We start from the raw sequence: 23,029 nt of genomic DNA on the forward strand, positions 1-23,029 counted from the left end.
TCTATGGAAAACCTTGTGTCCTCAAAAAATTCATGTGTTTTTGTGGCTGTGTCTATATAACAAATCTTTGACTAGAGATAATGTGGCTAAAAGGATAATAATTGAGGATAAATCTTGCCTGTTTTGTAGTGAAGATGAATCCATCCAACATCTATTTTTTGAGTGTGTGAATTCTAGTCTGATTTGGGATATTATATCTGATTTCTTTAAGATCTGCAGAGTAAGTTGTATTAATGAGGTTGCTTCCTTTTGGAAAGTTAATAAACAAAAGCCTGATCTTAACTTGGTAATTGCTGCCTCCTTATGGAGTATTTGGAAGTTAAGGAATGAATTCTGTTTCCAGGGTCGCAAGTGGAAAAGTCTGGACTGCAACATTGCCAAGCTAAAAGGGATTTTGCTTCGATGGGAAATTCTCTGTGGCGCTGCTCAGCAAACCGAACTGAAACAGTTCATTCGACTGCTGGACAAGCGCAGGGGGGAGATTTTGAGGATTGTGTGGCGATGATCTGAAAGACTATCCTTAGACTTATCCTTAGTTTCTTTCTCTCCTTAGCAGACTATCTTGGTTTTGTAATAAATAAGTAGAGCACTTTCCAGGACAGTTTCCATGTTTGGGGTCTGCCTGTGGATTTCTTTCGGTTGGTATGGTAAAACTGCTATGTAGTTGGTTATGGGCTGTTTTCTCCTTCATTTGTAAAGTGGGGTAGGGGGGAGACCCCTTTCGTTTCAAAAAAATAAATTAAATGAGTTGTTTTGCTAAACGTTAAAAGGAATGCCTATCACAATCATTAACAGTAATTAGTGGGTGTCGTTAGATGTAGATGCGTGCGATACTAGGTCGTGAGTGCACTCTCTTTTATTTTGTTTTTGTGTCTTCCTTTGCTACTGACATATGGATCCACACACAGCTGCCGACGTGCATCGTTTAACGTAGAGTTAACGGCACTGACGAAAATGTACTTAAAAGCATCCGAAACACAAGTTGTATTGACCGAATTTTGTTATTTTTTAAGTTTATGTATGAATTTATACTATAGGTTTATATAACAAAAGTGTAATTAACTCAGAAAAGAACAGAAGAACAATCCTATACTCCACTGATGGGCCACATGCGTGCAGCTAGTAAACAATCAATATGTAAGGTAGAGATTCCTGAAAGGAAATCGCGGTAAAGTCGTTGCCTCGTCGGGCGGGGTAGTACTACGACATTGGGACGGAAAAAGAATGCAACGTGAGGTATCGTGGAGGGAGGGGGATGCCCCGTCGTGCTCGCCTGCTCGCGCTAAATATGGAGTACTGTCCATTGTCCAATCCCCACCTCACACAACACACAAGCACAGCGTGCCGGCGACCCACGCAATGAAGCCCCCCGGCCGCCTCGCCACTGCCGCTGCAGCGGCATTGCTCGTCGCCACCTCGCTGCTGGTCGCCACCCTCCTCACCTCGCCGCTGCCGTTGCTGCCGCTGCTCCCGTGCCTGCCCGGCGTCCTAGCCCCCTCTGGCGTCGGGTACGAGCCGTCAGGCCTCGCCGCGCTCGCCGACGCCGCCGTGTACTACGCCACCACGCGCACCGTTCCGCAGCAGTCGGGCGCCGAGATCTCCCTCTCTCTCGCCGTGCTGCGGCGCCGCGCGCCGATCCGGCTGCTGGTGTTCGGCCTCGGCCACGACTCGCGGCTCTGGCACGCGCTCAACCCCGGCGGCGTCACCGTCTTCCTGGAGGAGGACCCGGAGTGGTACCGCATCGTGCGCGCCAAGTCGCCGTTCCTGCGCGCCCATCTGGTCACTTACCGCACGCGGATGGACCACGCCGACCTCCTCTTCGACTCCTACAAGAACTACTCCTCCTGCGTCCCCGGCGCCGGTGCCGAGGCCGCCGACGCCCCCGTGCAGGTGCGCGACAACGCCGCGTGCCCGCTGGCGCTGCACAACCTGCCGCCGGAGGTGTACGAGAACGAGTGGGACATGCTCATGTTGGACGCGCCCAAGGGGTACTTCGCGTCGGCGCCTGGCAGGATGGCGGCGATATGGACGGCGGCGGCAATGGCGCGGGCGAGGCGCGGCGAGGGGGACACAGACGTGTTCCTGCACGACGTGGACCGCAAGGTGGAGAAGATGTACGGCAAGGAGTTCCTCTGCGACATGTTCCGGGTGGGAGGGACCGGCCGGCTCTGGCATTTCAGCATTCCACCGGTGTCGCGGCGGGGGAACGCGACGGCGTCCGGCGGTGGCAAGAGACCTTTTTGCTGAAGATGCAAATGTCCGACCGATTTGAAAATAGCCTTGTTGTTGTAACAGTTCTGCCATGTTCGTGTTGTGCGTTGAGCACAGCGCATCTGCACATGTGTGCTTAGTTTCGCTTGTTGCACAATAAGGAACCTAACACGTGCTTCGTTTGTGGGGAGGTGTGCGTCGTAGAAGTGGGCCGCGTGGACAAGATCTTGTCGTGGGATGGCATCGCAGAAACAGATCGTGGCATGAATGGGTCATGTAAGTGGTTGTTTGGATAGATAATGAGGATTTATAGAAACAACTTTTTTAATCTTTCAATATATTCAACAATGGTCATGGTAATATAAAAAATATCAAAATTAACAGAAAATGCATCTAACTTCGTAGACCACCTAGCAATGATTATAAGCACCATAGCGTGCCGAAAGGCACGTCGTCGTTATCGCACCTTCCTTACCGGAGCTAAAAAAACCTTTTAATAATGTACAGTTGAAAAGTCGTCGTATTAAGGCCGCATAGAACCTTCAAATCAGAACAACAACCATCGTTAATAAAGAGAAGCATAGATTGAACAGATCCAACCTGTAATCACAAGAACACATACGCAAGGAGACCAGATCCAAGAAGATTCACCGATGACCAACACCGGCTGAATTCTGTGAGATCTACCGGAGACACATGTCCAAACGCCCTCCGACAATGCTAGATGCGCCGCCTGGATGGACGTAGGCGACGAGAGCATTATTCCATTGTCAGAGAGCATCCGCTGCTTGCATTCCCGATGGGGACACAAACACCAACCGAACTAAGAAAATACGTGACCCCCCCCCCCCCCTAGCAATGCTAGAGGTCCATAATACGTCTCTAACATATCTAATTTTCCAAATACTTTTGCTTAACTTTGGACTCAAAACCTACTCAAATGAATAGAGAACTGACAGGAGCTGGTATTATTTTCATCAAAATTTCCATGATGTTATCTCCTACGCAGAATAGCACCAGATAAAAAAATAAAATAAAGTTGGTTTGTAAAGTTTCAAATTAAGAGGGGCCCCTCAAACCTGAAATTAGACCTAGCGGTGGCTCACAATGCCTAGGAGCCCCCACTAGGCACCATGAGGCATAGGGTGCCTACTACTTGTGGTGGCCCCTGGCAAGCCTTCGGTGCCCCCTGATGTCTATATTGCTCTGAAACACTTCTCCAATTTATTGGTGATATTTCTGTGACACACAAACAATTCGACCATTGCTTTCTCTATGAGAGTGTTGCTAGATGCTAGGATGTTGCCTCCAAAGAGGGGGATTCTTCACCAAAACCACCATCAACCCCTCATCCATCGTCGCCATCATGTTTCCCTCAACCATGTGTGAGTAATGTGTTGTAGGCACATGGGATGGATGTGAATTGGATGAGATTTATCATGTATTACACTTCATCTTGATGGGGAATGATCCCTAGTGTAATGATTGCTCATGGATTGATGATGTTATGACTTTCTTGTGCCCAATGCTTATTACTAGATCTGAACCTATATGTCATTTATGTCTATTCTTACATGGTTGTAACTTCAAGCCATTTGCACCAATCATATTTTTTATCTAGAGACGTCGTGAGTGACAAGCTAGGATATCAAAAGGAATGGTCGTCATTTGATGATAGCATGTATTCATAGACTGTTAATGCATTGTTTTAGTTGACCCTAAGGTCACCTTAATTAACCTTATTTCCAATAGGACCCTTATATGGAGGGTAGGCGTGTAGATGAGAGGCAACTTATTGTTAAGCATGTGTCTCTAATCACCAAATGCATGCTTACAAATAATCCAAAACATGAATTAGGTATTGATCCTCATGAATTGTGTTTTTTTCATCTAAAAATCATCAAGGTAACACCCCAATATCCATCCATGTGCCTACATTCTAACATTATTATTGCTCTCTCTAAGTTACATGTACTTGGCTATTATTGGGTATTTTGCTATTGTGAAACTACTTAGTTACACTACATTCATCATATTGTCATCGCTACTAATAATTCTTGCAAGCGAGCATTTGTTTCGGGTGTGGTTGAATCGATAATTCATAGGGATTCCATCGTCCCTCTATGCGCCCCTCCCTCATGTCGCCCTCTCGAGGGCGACTCGGAGCGACCAACCGTAGCCCACCGCCACCCTATCATCATCTATCCCTCCTCATTGCCATCGGACGCAACCGTCGGGGCTCCGTGCGGTTGTCGATGAGGGTGGCAGCGGGGTCCTCGGTCGCTTCGCTGCTCAGCCTTGGTCCTTGGGCTCGAGGTGACAACCTATGGTAGGGAGGATAATGTCGCTCCGACAGCGGGCGATACTCTGTGACGTTGTAGATCACCATTTCCCAACCGCACGGGTGATGGGTGGGTGGTGATTGTGGGCGCCTTGCAGAGGGCTCCTCATGGCCTTCTTGCTCCAGACTAGATGACAGAATCGACGGTTAATGATGCCGCCTCCTCCATTTCGTGCCCTGACAGATCTAGCGTTTGGATATGTGGATGTGGGTGTGGAGCTACGGATCAGGGTAACATCTTCGCCGACAGTAGGCGCCACAATGTAGGCGTCACCCGGAGAGTTGTTCCCTTTCCCATGGCCACTTGGAAGTCTGTATTCCCCCCTCCTCCTTCCCCTTCACACGGGTTAAAACTCACAACCTTTGGTTGGGCGATGGAGGCACCACAGTTTTGTCGCCTTCCTGAAGGCGCCGTTTATGAGCAGTAGGGATGGTAATGGGTACCCATTACCCGCGTACCCTGTGGTAAAACCCCTATTAGGGTAAGGGTATGGGTCAAACAAATACCCATGGGTACATAAACCGGAAAATTTGAAACCCATCAGGTATAGTGGGTACGGGTATGGTTTAATATAACTCACACCCGTGTACCCATGTACCCGCATATAATTTAAAAAATAGGCCTAAAATATTATTTATAAACATATTAAACGTATTATATGTAAAAAATCCTGCAGCTAGCCCACGTTCAAAATGTGTTGTTGTCTACGAGTATGTATTGTTGTCAAGAAGTGTTGATGTTTATACATTATTATTATAAGTTGTTGTTTATGACTATGTAATACTCTAATTGATGTGTTGCAAATATGGGTAATTTTACCCGCGGGTACCCATTTACCCTGACGGGTGATGGGTATCGGAAAAAATTGTACCCGTCAATGGGTATGGGTATGGGTGATGGGTAAGATTTAGGCCGACGGGTAAGGGTATGGGGTGGCTCCACCCGCACCCAAACCCGGCGGGTGCCATCTCTAATGAGGAGGAGTGTGTGCGAAAGTGTCCTTTGTATGCTTCTGGTGGCGATGGATTCTTCTTCCAGCGATGACACCTTGCCATGCAGAGTAGGTGTCATCCTTAAGCCTTTGTCCTCTCATCTCCGCATGGTCCGGTTTGTCCACTCACTTTCTTGTAAATACAAGCTTCTTCATAAACTTGTATAAACCCAAACACCTTGATCACCTCATCAAAGTGCTGATTCCAACTCCGAGATGTTTGCACCAGCCCATAAATGGATCGCTGGAGTTTGCATACTTTGTCAGCATTCTCTGGATTGACCAAACCTTCCTGTTGCACCATATACAACTCTTCCTTAAGGAAACCGTTAAGGAACATTGTTTTGACATCCATCTGCCAAATTTCATAATCGAAAAATGCAGCTATTGCTAAGATGATTCTGACGGACTTAAGCATCGCTACGGGTGAGAAAGTCTCATCGTAGTCAACTCCTTGAACTTGTGGAAAACCCATTGCCACAAGTCAAGCTTTATAGACGGTGACATTACCGTCCGCGTTCGTCTTCTTCTTAAAGATCCATTTATTCTGAATAGCCTTTCGCCCTTCAGGTAATACTTCCAAAGTCCATACTTTGTTTCCATACATGGACCCTATCTCGGATTTCATGGCCTCTATCCATTTGTTGGAATCCGAGCCCACCATTGCTTCTCCATAGCTTGTAGGTTCACCGTTGTCTAACAATATGATTGATAAGATAGGGTTGTCATACCACTCCGAAGTAGTACGTGCCCTTATCGACCTATGAGGTCCAACATCAACTTGATCTGAAGTTTCATGATCATCATCATTAGCTTCCTCTTCAACTGTCGTAGGTTCCATAGAAACATCTTTCTGTGTTGCGCTACTCTCTGGTTGAAGTAGAGGTTCTATAACCTCGTCAAGTTCTATCTTCCTCCCACTCAATTCTTTTGAGAGAAACTCTTTCTCAAGAAATGCTCCATTTTTAGCGACAATAACCTTGCCTTCGGATCTGAGATAGAAGGTGTACCCAACTATCTCTTTTGGGTATCCTATGAAGACACACTTTTCCGCTTTGGGTTCCAGCTTTTCAGGTTGAAGCTTTTTGACATAAGCATCACATCCCCAAACTTTAAGAAGCGGCAACTTTGGCTTCTTGCCATACCACAATTCATATGGTGTCGTCTCAACGGATTTTGATGGTGCCCTATTTAAAGTGAATGCAGCTGTCTCTAATGCATATCCCCAAAACGTTAACGACAAATCGATAAGAGACATCATAGAATGCACCATATCTAATAAAGTATGATTCGACGTTTGTACACACCATTACGCTGTGGTCTTCCAGGTGGTGTCAATTGTGAAACAATTCCACATTGTTTTAAGTGGGTGCCAAACTCATAACCGAGATATTCTCCTCCTTGATCAGATCGTAGGAATTTGATCTTCTTATTATGATGATTTTCAACTTCACTCTGAAATTGCTTGAACTTTTCAAACGTTTCAGAATTGTGCTTCATTAAGTAAATATAACCATATCTACTCAAATCATATGTGAAGGTGTGAAAATAACGATAACCACCGCGAGCCTCTATGCTCATCAGTCTGCACATATTAGTATGTATGATCTCCAACAAGTCACTTGCACGCTCCATTGTTCCAGAGAACAGAGTCTTAGTCATCTTGCCCATGAGGCATAGTTCACATGTGTCAAGTGATTCAAAATCAAGTTACTCCAAAAGGCCGTCGGCAAGGAGTTTCTTGACGCGTTTTATACCAATATGACCTAAGCGGCAGTGCCACAAAAAAGGTGGCGCTATCATTATCAACTCTACATCTTTTGGCCTCAATGTTATGGATATGTGTGTAATCACTATCGAGATTCAACATGAACAAACCCCTCACATTGGGTGCATGACCATAAAAGATATTACTCATATAAATAGAACAACCATTATTCTATGACTTAAATGAGTAACTATCTTGCAATAAACAAGATCCAGATATAATGTTCATGCTTACCGCACGCACTAAATAACAATTATTTAGGCTCATCACTAATCCTGACGGTAATTGAAGTGAGAGCGTTCCTACAGTGATCACATCAACCTTGGAACCATTTCCCACGCGCATCTTCACTTAGTCCTTCACCAACCTTCGTCTATTCTGTAGTTCTTGCTTTGAGTTGCAAATGTGAGCAACCGGACCGGTATCAAATACCCAGGCACTACAACAAGAGTTGGTGAGGTACACATCAATAACATGTATATCAAATATACCTTGTTTGGCATTGACCGCCTTCTTATCGGCCAGATACTTGGGGCAGTTCCGCTTCGAGTGACCAGTCCCCTTGCAATGATAACACTCAGTTTTTGGCTTGGGTCCAGCCTTGGGTTTCTTCGTCGGAGGGGCAACTGCTTTGCCACTCTTCTTAGAGTTACCCTTCTTGCCCTTGCCGATTTTCTTGAAACTGGTGGTCTTATTGACCATCAACACTTGATGTTCTTTCTGGATTTCTGACTCAACGACTTTTAGCATCGCAAACAGCTCGACGAGTGATTTATTCATGCCTTGCATGTTGTAGTTCAACACAGAGCTTTTATAGCTAGGTGTCATTGATTGAAGAACTCTATCAGTGATACTTTCTAGCGGGAGAGAAATTCCCAGCTCAGCCAGACGGTTAGAGTACCTAGACATTTTGAGCACAGGTTCACTCACACACCCGTTGTCCTCCATTTTGCAAGCATAAAACTTATCGGAGGTTTCATACCTCTCGATCCAGGCATTATTCTCAAAGATAAACTTCAACTCCTGGAACATCTCCTATGCTTCATGACGTTCAAAACATCTTTGAAGTCCCAGTTCTAAATCATACAAAAGTGCACATTGAACTACTGAGTAGTCATCCTGACGCGACTGGCAGGCGTTCATAACATCTTGGGTCGCCGGTTGGCGTGGCATGTCACCTAACGGTGCATCAAGGACATATTGCTTTTGGGAAGCCGTGAGGATAAGCCTCAGATTATGGGCTGAGTCAACAAAGTTACTTCCATCATCTTTCAGCTCACCTTTCTCTAGGAACACATTAAAATTCAAGTGTGCTACTTCGCGAGCCATTGATCCACAACATAAAATTTGCAAAGATTACTTAGACTATGTTCAAGATAATTGAGTTTAGTTAATCATATTACTAATAAACTCCCACTCAAATTGAAATCCCTCTAGTCATTCAAGTGACACGTGATCCAAATTCACTAACTCGAGTCCGATCATCACGTGAGTTGAGTTAGCTTCAATGGTGAACATCTCTATGTTGATCATATATACTATATGAGTCATGTTCGACCTTTCGGTCTCTTATGTTCCGAGGCCATGTCTGTACATGCTAGGCTCATCAAGTTTAACCCGAGTGTTTCGTGTGTGCAACTGTTTTGCACCCGTTGTATGTGAACATAGAGTCTATCATATCCGATCATCACGTGGTGTCTTGAAATGACGAACCGTCGCAATGGTGCACACTCGGGGAGAATGATACGTCTCCAACGTATCTATAATTTTTGATGGTTTCATGCTATTATCTTGTCAAACTTTGGATGTTTTGTATGCCTTTTATATCTTTTTTGGGACTAACTTATTAACTCAGTGCCAAGTGCCAGTTCCTGTTTTTTCCATGTTTTGACCCTTTCCAGAGGAGGATTTTAAACGGAGTCCAAACGGAATAAAACTTCCGAAAAGATTTTTTCCGGAACAGAAGATACGCACAAAGCTTGGGAACCAAGGCAGGGATTCCCGGGGGAGGCCACAAGCCCCCATGCCGCGGCCAGGGGGGCCCGCGCCTCCCAGGCTTGTGGGTTCCCTGGGCCTCCCCTGCCCTAGCTCCTTCGCCTATAAATTCCCTAAAATCCCTAAAAAATAAGGGGAGCCACGATAATATTTTTTCGCCGCCGCAAGCTTGTGTCTCCGCAAGATCCCATCCGGCCATGTTTTGGTGCCCTGTCAGAGGGGGGATTCGGATACGGAGGGCTTCTTCATCAACACCATGACCTCTCCGATGATGCGTGAGTAGTTCACCATAGATCTACGGGTCCATAGCTAATAGCTAGATGGCTTCTTCTCTCTCTTGGATCTTCAATACAAAGTTCTCCATGACCTTCATGGAGATCTATCCAATGTAATCTTCTTTTGTGGTGTGTTTGTCGAGATCCGATGAATTGTGGATTGATGATCAGATTATCTATGAATCTAATTTGAGTTTGTTCTGATCTTTCTTATGCATGATTTCATATCCTTGTAATTCTCTTCGAGTTGTGGGTTTTGTTTGGCCAACTTGATCTATGATTCTCGCAATGGGAGAAGTGCTGGTTTTGGCTTCATACCGTGTGGTGACCTCACCCAGTGACAGAAGGGGTAGCGAGGCACGCATCGTGTTGTTGCCATCAAGGGTAAAAAGATGGGGTTTTCATCATTGGTTTGAGTTTATCCCTCTACATCATGTCATCTTGCTTAAAGCATTACTCTGTTCGTCATGAACTCAATACACTTGATGCATGCTGGATAGTGGTCGATGTGTGTAGTAATAGTAGTAGATACAGAAAGTATCGGTCTACTTGTCTCAGACATGATGCCTATATGTATGATCATTGCCTTAGATATCGCCATGACTTTGCGCGGTTCTATCAGTTGCTCGACAGTAATTTGTTCACCCACCGTAATATTTGCTATTTTGAGAGAAGCCTCTAGTGAACACTATGGCCCCCGGGTCTACTTCACACCATATTTTCAGCCTTACTCTTTTACTTCGTTGCACTTTTCGCCTTCAGATCTCACTTTGCAATCAATCTTGAAGGGATCGACAACCCCTTTATAGCGTTGGGTGCAAGCTCTTTTGTGTTTGTGTAGTTACACTGGACTTGACGAGATTCTCCTACTGGATTGATACCTTGGTTCTCAAACTGATGGAAATACTTACTGCTCCTCTGCTGCATCACCCTTTCCTCTTCAAGGTAAAAACCAACGCAAGCCAAGTCTCCGTCAACGTGCCAATTTCTGGCGCTGTTGTTTGAGAAGTACCAGAAGGATTTCTCGTGCCGTTGCCGGGGAGGATCAAGTCAAGAACTCATCCAAGTAAGTGTCGCAAACTCATCTCTTGCGTTTATTTTTTTGCCTCTTGTTTTCCTCTCCCCCACTTCTGAAAAACAAAAATTTACAAAAATATTTGCCTTTTTCGTTTGCCTTTTTCGTTCACCCTTTTCTCTCGCTTGCTTTCTGTTCGCTTGTGTGCTTGCTTGCTTGCTGAAGTCACCATGATTGAAAACACCAAACTTTGTGACTTCTCGAATACTAATAATAATGATTTTATTAGTACTCCGATTGCTCCCGCCACTAGTGCGGAATCATACGAAATAAATGCTGCTTTGTTGAATCTTGTTATGAAAGAGCAATTATCCGACCTTCCTAGTGAAGATGTCGCATCCCATCTTAATACCTTCATTGAGCTTTGCGATATGCAAAAGAAGAAAGATGTGGATAATGATGTGATTAAATTGAAGATTTTTTCCTTTCTCGTTGCAAGATCGAGCAAAAACTTGGTTTTCGTCTTTGCCCAAAAATAGTATTGATTCTTGGAATAAGTGCAAAGATGCTTACATATCCAAGTATTTTCCGCCGGCTAAGATTATCTTTCTCCATAATGATATTATGAATTTTAAGAAACTTGATCATGAACGTGTTGCACAATCTTGGGAGAGAATGAAATTGATGATTAGAAATTGTCCCGCTCATGGCTTGAGTCTTTGGATGATTATACAAATCTTTTACGCTGGCTTGAATTTCGCTTCTAGAAATATCTTGGACTCCGCCTCAGGTGGAACGTTCATGGAAATCACGTTAGGAGAAGCTACAAAACTCCTAGACAATATCATGACGAACTACTCTGACTGGCACACTGAAAGGTGACCTACTAGTAAGAAGGTACACGCTATAGAAGAAATTAACTCGTTGAGTGCTAAGATGGATGAGTGATACGTCTCCAACGTATCTATATTTTTTTAATGGTTTTATGCTATTATCTTGTCAAACTTTGGATGTTTTGCATGCCTTTTATATAATTTTTGGGACTAACTTATTAACTCAATGCCAAGTGCCAGTCCTGTTTTTTCCAAGTTTTTGACCCCTTTCAGAAGAGAATTTGAAATGTAGTCCAAACGGAATAAAATCCCTGAATAGTTTTTTTTCCGTAACGGAAGAAGATCAGGAGACTTGAGAGCCAAGGCAAGGGGTCCCCAGGAGCCCCACAAGCCCCCACCCAGCGACCAGGGGGGCGGTCGTAGCCCTCAGACTTGTGGGCCCCCTGGACCTCCTTTGCCCTAGGATTTGCGCCTATATATCCCCAAAAATTCCACAAAAAATCAGGAGATCATCGCAAGTAATTTTCCGCTGCCGCAAGCTTCTGTCTCCGGAAGATCCCATCTAGGGCACGTTCTGGTGCCCTGCTGGAGGGGGATTCGGATACGGAGGGCTTTTTCATCAACACCATGACCTCTCCGATGATGCGTGAGTAGTTCACCATAGACCTACGGGTCCATAGCTAGTAACTAGATGGCTTCTTCTCTCTCTTGGATATTCAATACAAAGTTCTCCATGATCCTCATGGAGATCTATCCGATGTAATCTTCTTTTGCGGTGGGTTTGTTGAGATCCGATGAATTGTGGATTTATGATCAGATTATCTATGAATCTTATTTGAGTTTCTTCTGATCTCTCTTATGCATGATTTCATATCCTTGTAATTCTCTTCGAGTTGTGGGTTATGTCTGGCCAACTAAATCTATGATTCTTGCAATGGGAGAAGTGCTTGGTTTTGGGTTCATACCATGCGGTGATCTCACCCAGTGACAGAAGGGGTAGCGAGGCACGTACCGTGTTGTTGCCATCAAGGGTAAAAAGATGGGGTTTTCTTCATTGGTTTGAGATTATCCCTCTACATCATGTCATCTTGCTTAAGGCGTTACTCTGTTCGTCATAAACTCAATACACTAGATGCATGCTGGATAGCGGTCGATGTGTGGAGTAATAGTAGTAGATGCAGAATGTATCAGTCTACTTGTCTCGGACGTGATGCCTATATGTATGATCATTGCCTTAGATATCGTAATGACTTTGTGCAGTTCTATCAATTGATCGACAGTAATTTGTTCACCCACCGTAATACTTGCTATTTTGAGAGAAGCCTCTAGTGAACACTATGGCCCCCAGGGTCTACTCCACACCATATTTTCAGCCTTACACTTTTTACTTTGTTGCACTTTCCGCCTTCAGATCTCACTTTGCAAACAATCCTGAAGGGATTGACAACCCCTTTATAGCATTGGGTGCAAGCTATTTTGTGGTTGCGCAGGTACTGTGGACTTGACAATATTCTCCTACTGGATTGATACCTCGGTTCTCAAACTGAGGGAAATACTTATTGCTCTTGTGCTGCATCACCCTTTCCTCTTCAAGGGAAAAACCAACGCAAGCTCAAGAGACGACAGAAGGATCTCTGGCACCATTGCCAGGGAAGTACTTTTATTGACGTAGCAGAAGGATTTCTAGCGCCGTTGCCGGGGAGGATCAAGTCAAGAAGTCATCCAAGCAGGTGTCGCAAACTCATCTCTTGCATTTACTTTGTTTGCCAGTTGCCTCTCGTTTTCCTCTCCCCCACTTCACCAATTTGCCTTTTTCGTTTGCCTTTTCGTTTGCCTTTTTCTCGCTTGCTCTTTGTTCGTTTGTGTGCTTGCTTGCTTGCCGAAGTCACCATGAATGAAAACACCAAACTTTGTAACTTCTCGAATACTAATAATAATGATTTTATTAGTACTCCGATTGCTCCCACCACTAGTGCGGAATCATACGAAATCAATGCCGCTTTGCCGAATCTTGTTATGAAAGAGCAATTCTCCGACCTTCCTAGTGAAGATGACACATCCCATCTCCATACCTTCATTGAGCTTTGTGATATGCAAAAGAAGAAAGATGTGGATAATGACGTGATTACATTGAAGCTTTTTCCTTTCTCGTTGCGAGATCGCGCAAAAAGTTGGTTTTCTTCTTTGCCCAAAAATAGTATCGATTCTTGGGATAAGTGCAAAGATGCTTATATATCCAAGTATTTTCCGTCGGCTAAGATTATCTCTCTCCGTAATTATATCATGAATTTCAAGCAACTTGATCATGAACATGTTGCACAATCTTGGGGGAGAATGAAATTAATGATTAGAAATTGTCCAGCTCATGGCTTGAGTCTTTGGATGATTATACAAATCTTTTACGCTGTCTTGAATTTCGCTTCTAGAAATATCTTGGACTCCGCCTCAGGTGGAACGTTCATGGAAATCATGTTAGGGGAGGCCACAAAGCTCCTAGACAATATCATGACGAACTACTCTCAGTGGCACACTGAAAGGTCACCTACTAGTAAGAAGGTACACGCTATAGAAGAAATTAACTCGTTGAGTGCTAAGATGGACGAGTTAATGAATTTGGTTGCTAGTAGAAGTTCTCCTTTGGATCCTAATGATATGCCCTTGTCTTCTTTGATTGAGAGTAGCAACTCTAGCTTGGACGTTAATTTTGTTGGTAGGAATAACTTTGGCAATAATAATGCTTTTAGAGGAAACTATGTTCCTAGGCCTTTTCCTAGTAACTCCTCTAATAACTTTGGCAACTTCTACATCAATACTCATGGAAATTACAATAGATTACCCTTTGATCTAGAGAGTAATATCAAAGAGTTCATCAACTCTCAAAATATTTTCAATGCGTCCATAGAGGAAAAGCTACTCAAAATTGACGATTTGGCTAACAGCGTTGATAGAATGTCTAGTGATGTTGATGCTTTGAAAGTTAGATGTGCTCCTCCCAAGATCAACATGGATGAAACTTTGAAAGCTATGCGTGTTTCCATAATTGAGAGCCAAGAAAGAACCGCCCAAATTCATGCTAGACATGAATGGCTTAAAAAGGCGTGTTCTCGTGATAAGAATCACGAAGATCTTAAAGTGCTTGGTGTGACTCCCATTGAATCTTTGTTTTCTTGTGTCAAACCTAATGATTATGGGGCTGGATATGAATCCACTTTGGTTGAAAAGTGCCCCAATGATTCCGAGTCCATCTATCTTGATGCTAAAAGCATTGAAAGTAGACTAGAAGATGTTAAAACTTTGAGTAGTAATGAAATTACTACCGTGGATTTCAAGGAATTCAATTATGATAGTTGCTCCTTGATTGAATGCATTTCTTTGATGCAATCCATGTTAAACTCTCCACACGCTTATAGTCAAAACAAGGCCTTTACCGATCATATCGTCGAAGCTATGATAAAATCTCTTCAAGAGAAACTTGAATTTGAAGTCTCTATCCCTAGAAAGCTTCATGATGAGTGGGAACCTACCATGAAAAACAAAATCAAAAACTATGAATGCAATGCTTTGTGTGATTTGGGTGCTAGTGTTTCTGCGATTCCAAAGTATTTATGTGATGTTCTGGGTTTTAATGAGATTGAAGAGTGTTCTCTTAATTTGCATCTTGCTGATTCTACTGTCAAGAAACCCATGGGAAGGATCAATGATGTTCTTATTATTGCAAATAGGAACTATGTACCCGTGGATTTCATTGTGCTTGACATTGATTGCAATCCCACATGCCCTACTATTCTTGGTAGACCTTTCCTAAGGACTATCGGTGCTATCATTGATATGATGGAAGGGAATATTAGGTTTCAATTTCCATTAAGGAAGGGCATGGAACACTTTCCTAGAAATAAAATAAGATTGCCTTATGAATCCATGATGAGGGCCACTTATGGTTTGAGCACCAAAGACGACGATACGTGATTCTATCGCTTTTATGCCTAGCTAAGGGCGTTAAATAATAGCGCTTGTTGGGAGGAAACCCAATGAATTTATCTTTTTCTTTCTGTTTTGTTGCGTCCACACCATCACAATTCTGTTGTGATTGTGTTTTTTGTGTTTCTTTTTGTGTTTGAGCCAAGCAAAACCTTTATGACTAGTCTTGGTAATGGTTGTTTGATCCTGCTGGAAAAAGACAGAAACTTTTTGCTCACGAGATGATTTTTCATTTTTATTCAGAAAGAACTTTTGAGTTGATTATTTTTGCTGCAGGTTCATATGCCTTTTCCCCAGGCCGTCGTAATTTTTCACATATTTTGAGGTACCATAAGTATACGAAGTATACAGATTGCTACAGACTGGTCTGTTTTTGACAGATTCTGTTTTTGTTGAGTTGGTTGCTTGTTTTGATGAAACTATGGTTAGTATCGGGGGTACTAGCCATGGAAAAGTAAGAATAGATTAGCCCAACACCTATATATATAGAATTAAGGTTTGCTACAGTACCAAAAGAAGTGGTAGTTTGTTTTCTTGTCCTAATGTTATCACGAGTTTCTGTTTAAGTTTTGTGTTGTGAAGTTTTCAAGTTTTGGGTGATGTTCTCATGGACAAAGAGATAACGAGTGGAAAGAGCTCAAGCTTGGGGATGTCCAAGGCATCCCAAGCCAAATTCAAGGACACCAGAAAGCCTAAGCTTGTGGATGCCCCGGGAAGGCATCCCCTTTTTCGTCTTCAATCCATCGGTAACATTACTTGGAGCTATATTTTTATTCACCACGTGATATGTGTTTTTCTTGGAGCGTCTTGTATCTTAGGAGTCTTTTATTTTTCTTGTGTCACAATCATCCTTGCTGCACACCTTTTTGAGAGAGAGAGACATGCACTCATCGTGATTTTTGCTAGAATGCTCATAGTGCTTCACTTATATCTTTTGAGCTAGATACTTTTGCTCTATGTGCTTCACTTATATATTTTAGAGCACGGGGTGCATGACTTGGTAGTTGGCTTATGCTATGAAAGTAGTCTCAAATGTGATAGGAACCCAAAGAGTATGCAAAAACCTCCATCTTCATGTGCATTGAGTAGAAAGAGAAGTCTTGATTCCTCTCAATTAGTTTTGAGACGTGGATTTGGTAATATTAAGAGCTATGTTAGTAGGGTGTTGTGAATCTAGAAATACTTGTGTTGAAGTTAGTGATTCCCGTAGCATGCACGTATGGTGAACCGCTATGTTAGGAAATCGGAGCATAATTGATCAATTGATTGTCATCCTTTGTGTTGAGGTCGGGATCGTGCGATGGTTAACACACTAGTAGAAAAGGGCATTTTGTCCCGGTTCGTAAGGGCCTTCTGTCCCGGTTTTGGAACCGGGACTAAAAGGTCGTTACTAATGCCCTCGGCCTTTAGTCCCGGTTCTTACACCAACCGGGACAGATGGGCCTCCACGTGGCCACTGCGGCCAGGCCAGGCAGGGGGGCCTTTAGTCCCGGTTGGTGACACCAACTGGGACCAAAAGGCATCCACGCGTCAGCACCTGGCTGAAGCTAAGTTTTTTTTGAAAGGGGCTGGTTTAGGGGTTAATTTAGGTTGTTATATACACCAACCAAGGAGCATCCATGAGCAAGCACAAAAAGAAATAATTTTATCTTTCATCAATGAGCATCCATGAGCATGCACAAAATTTCATCAGGCACACCACCATCATACTTAAAAGTGTAGTAGCAGTTCAACACTATCATACTTAAAAGGTTTACACTATAAATATTAAAGCTTCATCAGGTTCTTAAGATCTTCACTCCTTCTTCTTCACCTTCTCCTTCATCATCCTAATGCGCTTAGAGCGGCGAAGCCCCAGGCCAGGCTGTGGGATGTACTCCTCTACCAGAATTGGCATGGCCGTGTCGCCAAGCTGTGGGATCACCATCGCAAGGCCATCGTCGCTGCTACTTTTGCTGTAGCCAGAGTCGCTACTACTTTTGCTATAGCCAGAGTCGCTGCTGCCGATAAATAGCACCTGTCGCAGTACTCGCTGCTCCTGCTCCCATTGCCTTGCCAAACGCAAAATAGTTTTTTTAAAAATGGGTGTGAGACATAGCCTAATGGATACGAAGAAGAGACAGAGCGTACTGGCATCATCGTGGTCCTGGTAGCGCCTCTGACACATAGTCGTGTCGAACACCTTCACGGCGAACGTGACGTTGTCGTCGTACCTGAAGACAAGGAAGTACCCGTGCCGTAGGTCGTAGGCACGGACGAACTGCTTCCAGCCACGATGTAGGTACATGCTTCGATCGGTGTCGAACGCCATCTCCACGCCCCAGAGCTTGCGAAGCCCGTTGCCGGCCTACCTCAGCTTCATGTTCTGTGGCCGATGACCGTCCAACATATTCACAAAATTGTCCGGTAGCACCTGCCTGCTGGAGGATTTCTCAAGTATAATCGTGAAGAACTCCATCTCTGAAAAGCAGCAGAAGAGACCAATTACTACCCTTTACAACATTGTCAGCACTCGCTGCTCCTGCTCCCATTGTCTTGCCAAATGCAAAAAAGTTTTTTTTTAAATGGGTGTGAGACATAGCATAATGGAGAGTAAGAAGAGACAGAGCATACTGGCATCGTCGTCGTCCTGGTAGCGCCTCCGACACATAGTCGTGTCGAACACCTTCACGGCGAACGTGGCGTTGCCGTCGTACCTGAAGACAAGGAAGTACCCGTGCCGCAGGTCGTAGGCACGGATGAACTGCTTCCAACCACGATCTAGGTACATGCTTCCATCGGTGTCGAACACCACCTCCACGTCCCACAGCTTGCGAAACCCGTTGCCGGCCTGCCTCAGCTTCATGTTCTATGGCCGATGGTATCGTCCTCCGTTGATCAAGCAGGTGTCGTCCTCCGCCGAGTCGATGACGAGGATGCGGGATAGGCATCATAAAATGAACTAAAAAATAAACTAGTTATATTAATTTTCTTGCTAAAAATAAACTACTTCTTATATCAGTGTGCTTCTAAAAATAAATAACAAATTACCACAGGCTTTGCTTTATCTAGAGGAATGTACAGTCTATAGTTGCACAATTTTCCTATACATATACAATATGAACATATACATAAATTGACAAAGAAAATACTATGAACAAAAAAATCATTAAAATTCTATTAAATTTTCCTATTCACGCGTTTTAAAAATCCTGCATTTTTTTACTAGAGGCGACACTCGAGGAAACATGTAGACAAATTTTTTACTTACCTTTGACATTGCATAACAACCATGTTTTGTTTGGGGTGAAACAGTCAAAGTTGTGACGTAAATCTGACCATACGAATGCTTTGCAATATTTCACTTACATATTCGTATAAACATATGTTTCCCTGCATAGTTGAATGATTTTGCTATATTGTTATAATTCGCACTTACAGCCCCTAAGCTAATCTCCATTGAGCAACATCCACTAGTTATACAGGGAAACATATGACCGTGAATGATTACTTAGCACTAACCAGTTGATTTTAAAGATTTAAAGAAACATGTTAAGTCGTACCTGTTCGGGTAATAAACAATCAGAAACATGCCATGCTCTAAGAGAATTGTATGTTCTTATGATAATTTTAGAGCGAAAAAATGACTACTAATCTTGCTTGTCAAATGATCTGAATTTTCATTTGGCTCCTGTAATTGTTTGTATGATTTGAAACTCACATGGATACGACCATTGCATTGTGCATTACGATAATTTTAGTGCGCAAAATGATAGCATTAACATCTTGCTAGTCAAATAATCTGAACCTGGTTTGGCTCATGTAATAGTTTGTATGATTTGACACCCACATGGATACATCATTTGAGATTCTGAAAAATGCCCACGACGACACATGGAACTACGACAATGTCATCCTTTTAGATAATGATGAAGGTCCTAACCACCACAACCCCACAACCTGTCAATGCAGCTTTTCATTTGCAACGCGCACATCCAGGATCATTCATATATGATCACACTGATGATATGTACCTGCTTAACAATAAAAATGTGAAGGGGCTTAAAATGCATGATCCATCTCACTATCTATATATATGCTAGCGCATACAGGTGGTCGATTCAGACTATATAAGATAGGTGATTACTCAATCTCAATGGCTAGAAAAGTACTCACGATTTTCGTTCTTTGCATATAAATTTGACATAAAAATCATAAAAAATCTATGAAGAGAAAAAAATCATAATTTTTTTACATATTCGATCTTTGCGTATATATGAATATACAAACATGCATATTCAACAATAATATCACCAAAAAAATCTTCTAACAGAAAAAAAATCTTTGCTCACGGCGACGACGAGGTGCGGCGCGGGGCGGGGCGGCGCGTCGACGGTCGACGGTGAGGTGCGGCGCGGGACGGGGCGGGGCGGCGACGGGCAGGGGCCGGCGGCGTCGCGGGGCACTGGGCGAGGGGCGGGGGCAGCGACAGCGTCGGGGTGGCACGGGACGGCGCGTGGCGACGACGGCGACGGCGAGGCGACGACGGCGAGACGGCAAGGCAGCCTGGCGGCGTCGGGCGGCGGGGAAGAACCAAATTTTCGCGAGTGCTGCTTATATAGGCAGAGCATTGGTCCCGGTTCATGGCACCAACCGGGACCAAAGGCCTCTTTTCAGCAGCCCAAAGGGCGGGAAACAGAGACAGAGACCTTTGGTCCCGGTTGGTGGCCCAAACCGGGACCAATGCACCCCTTTAGTCCCGGTTGGTGCCACCAACCGGGACGAAAGGTGTGTTCGCGGCAGTTCCGAAGAAGTTTAGTCCCACCTCGCCAAGCAATGCGCCCTGTTAATGGTTTATAAGCCCCTCTACGGCTGCTTATTCGAAGTGTCTTATAAAGAAAATTCAACCTAAAAATCGAAGGGTGTTTAGGTTGAATTTTCTCTATAAGCGCATCTATTTTGTTGCAATTTTTTTGATTTTAGGAAAACTTTTTTAGTTGATATTTTTTGATTTTTTGAGTTCATTATTTTTATTAATAATTTATTTGATTCTTTTTAATTCATTCTTTTTAGTGCATTTTAAAAAAAAAATACCAACCGGGACAAAAGGGCGTGTGCTGGTGCGGTGCGGTGCTATGTTTAGTCTCACCTCGCTAGCCGAGAGGGGCTCGGAGTGGTTTCTAATTACTTGTTTATTTTCTTTTACGATAATTCTTTTTGCTATTAAAGTTTGTAACAAAATTCTAATTACTTATTTATTTTCTTTTATGATAATTCTTTTTGCTTTTAATGTTTTGAACTAATTTCTAATTACTTATTTATTTTCTTTTATGATAATTCTTTTTGCTATTAAAGTTTGTAACAAAATTCTATATGATTTTAGTTTCAATAATACTAGAGGTTTATAAAAGCTTTTTAGTTGATCCTTTAGTACCAGTTCTAAGGCTGTTACAAAGGCATTTTATATGGAAACTTGTGTGTTAAAACATGCATATTCATACGGAAACTTGGCTGTTACAACATGCATTTCAAATGAACTACAAAAAGGTTGAAAGTTGGCATGGCATCATCATAATAGTTGTGGAGAAAGTCTTCACTCTTTCTTCGCTTGTGTCCTTTCCTTATTGCACCGTAACTGTAACATCCCAAATTTTGGAATGTTAGAATAATTATTAGATTGTTTGTTTGTTTGCTTGAGTGATTGAAACTTGAGTGAAATTTGAAACTTTTCAAAACTTTTGAATGAGAGGGAATAAAATGACTTCCCCTTCTCCGGTAAAATTCAAATTCAAAATCAATGAGAGAAGATGACATGACTTCTTCAACTATAAAGAACTTGAATGGAGTTTGCACTTGAATTCTTTCAAATTTTGCTTCTGCATTTCTATTTTTCTTCTCCGAGAAAATACCCCGAAAATAAATTCTTGCAAGCAAGAAAGAGCGGAGGAAAATGACCCTCCCAAGCCAGGGGTGTTTTTGAAATTATTTGAGCCAAGAAAAACCCAAGTTTATGGGGAAAATATTTTGCCAAAAGAAAATATACCATAAGGAGTTTTTCTGAAAAAAACAATTTTTTTAAGTTTTTATTTTGGTTTTGGAAAAATGATAACAATTAGGAAATATTTTTCTGATCAATTTGGTATATAATACCCTATATTAATTATTTTATTTTGTTTCCTTTTTATTCTTTTAGTTTCTGTTTTATTAAAAAAATCTAAAACATGAATCTTTTTAATAGAATACCGCCCTAAGGCGTTTTTTTTTCTTTCCTGGGCCAGATCCCACCGGGATCCATCCCCACGCAGCGCACCCCCTCTTCCTTTTTTTTTCTTTCCTTCCTTTCTTCTTCCTCCTTTCCTTCCCCACGAGCCCCCTTTTCCTTCCCATCTCACAGCCATGGCGTGACCTCCTGCCACCCCCTGATCCGACGGGATCCCCCTGATTCCCCCTCCCCTTCCTTCCCTCGGCCCCCCTCTACCCCTATATAAACCGCCGCCGCACCACCCCCTCGGCCCCCTCCTCCCCCACGCCAGATCGCCACCCCCGCCACCTCGAGCCAGGCTCCAGAGAGCACCCCGTCGCCCTGCCGCACCACCCCCTCGCCGCCCCAACCTCGCCGACGCCACCAGAGAAACCCCCATCGCCGCCGCGCCCCATTTTCCCCCTCAAATCGCCCCCTCGCCACCCTACGCCACCGCGCCTCCCCTCGCCGGAATTCGGCCGCCACCAGGAGCTCGAGCTCCATCGCCCCGAGCCCCTCTCCGCGACCACCGAACGAAGGAGGAGGAGCTCCGCCATCTTCCTGGACCTTCAGACGCCGCCGGAGATCGCCGGAGAGCCCACCCCAACCACCGCCACTCCTCTGCCTCGCCATAACAGGACCATCGCCGGCAGCCCCCTGTGAGCACCCCATCTCCCCCTCCCGTAGCCGTCGGATCTAAACGAACGCGTAGGATTAGAACTACATACCCCTTCGGTCTTTTAAATAAAACCGACCGGGTTTTCTTCACTTATTATTTAGCCAGAGAGATTTTGTTTAACTTGCGGCCGTTCGCTAGTTAGCCTCAGCAGCTCACACCCCCGAGCCAACCACAACGCGCCACGTTGACCCCCTCTTCACAAACTAGATTTCTCTATTTTTAGTTTTAATTCAAAAACAGAGGCATATTCAATTTTCTTTTGCTCATAACTTTTGATCCACAACTCCAATGAGGTTTATTATTTTTCCAGTAGATCACAATTTTTCTGTAGTTTTCAAAAACATATTATTTGCCTATGTTTGATATTTTCAAATTTGAATTATATCAGATTTAGTTTAAACCTTGTTTTGCTTTTTCTCGGAGTTTAAAAATAGATTTTTAATTAATTCTTTTTGCTACTGATCACTGGTGGTTTTATTTATCAGTGGTAAAATTTCAGAATTGTTTGAGTATCTTAGCTCATTGTTTCTTGTGAAACAATTCCTGTTTCACCTCTTTTAGGATTGTGACTAATTTTCTTTCTTTAGTTGTTTTTAAATTATTTTTCTTTTATATTTCAAAAAGATTATGTTTTGTTTCTGTTAGTTAACAGTAGGTTTGCAACAAGTTTTGATTTGATTTTTATATGTTATCATGAAATCAATTCTAGTACTCTAATAACT

At 43.3% G+C, this 23,029-nt stretch overlaps 1 protein-coding gene across 1 annotated transcript; it reads left to right on the forward strand.

Moving 5' to 3' along the window:
• The first annotated feature begins 1,210 nt into the window (after positions 1 to 1,210).
• LOC123430539 (probable methyltransferase At1g27930) lies at positions 1,211 to 2,539 on the forward strand. The gene has a single exon (XM_045114402.1). It carries the CDS (start codon positions 1,225 to 1,227, stop codon positions 2,245 to 2,247), a length of 1,023 nt encoding a protein of 340 aa, XP_044970337.1. The 5' UTR covers positions 1,211 to 1,224; the 3' UTR covers positions 2,248 to 2,539.
• Positions 2,540 to 23,029: the final 20,490 nt, after the last annotated feature.

Source organism: Hordeum vulgare, chromosome 2H, assembly GCF_904849725.1.
Source record: "Hordeum vulgare subsp. vulgare chromosome 2H, MorexV3_pseudomolecules_assembly, whole genome shotgun sequence".
NCBI lineage: Eukaryota > Viridiplantae > Streptophyta > Magnoliopsida > Poales > Poaceae > Hordeum > Hordeum vulgare.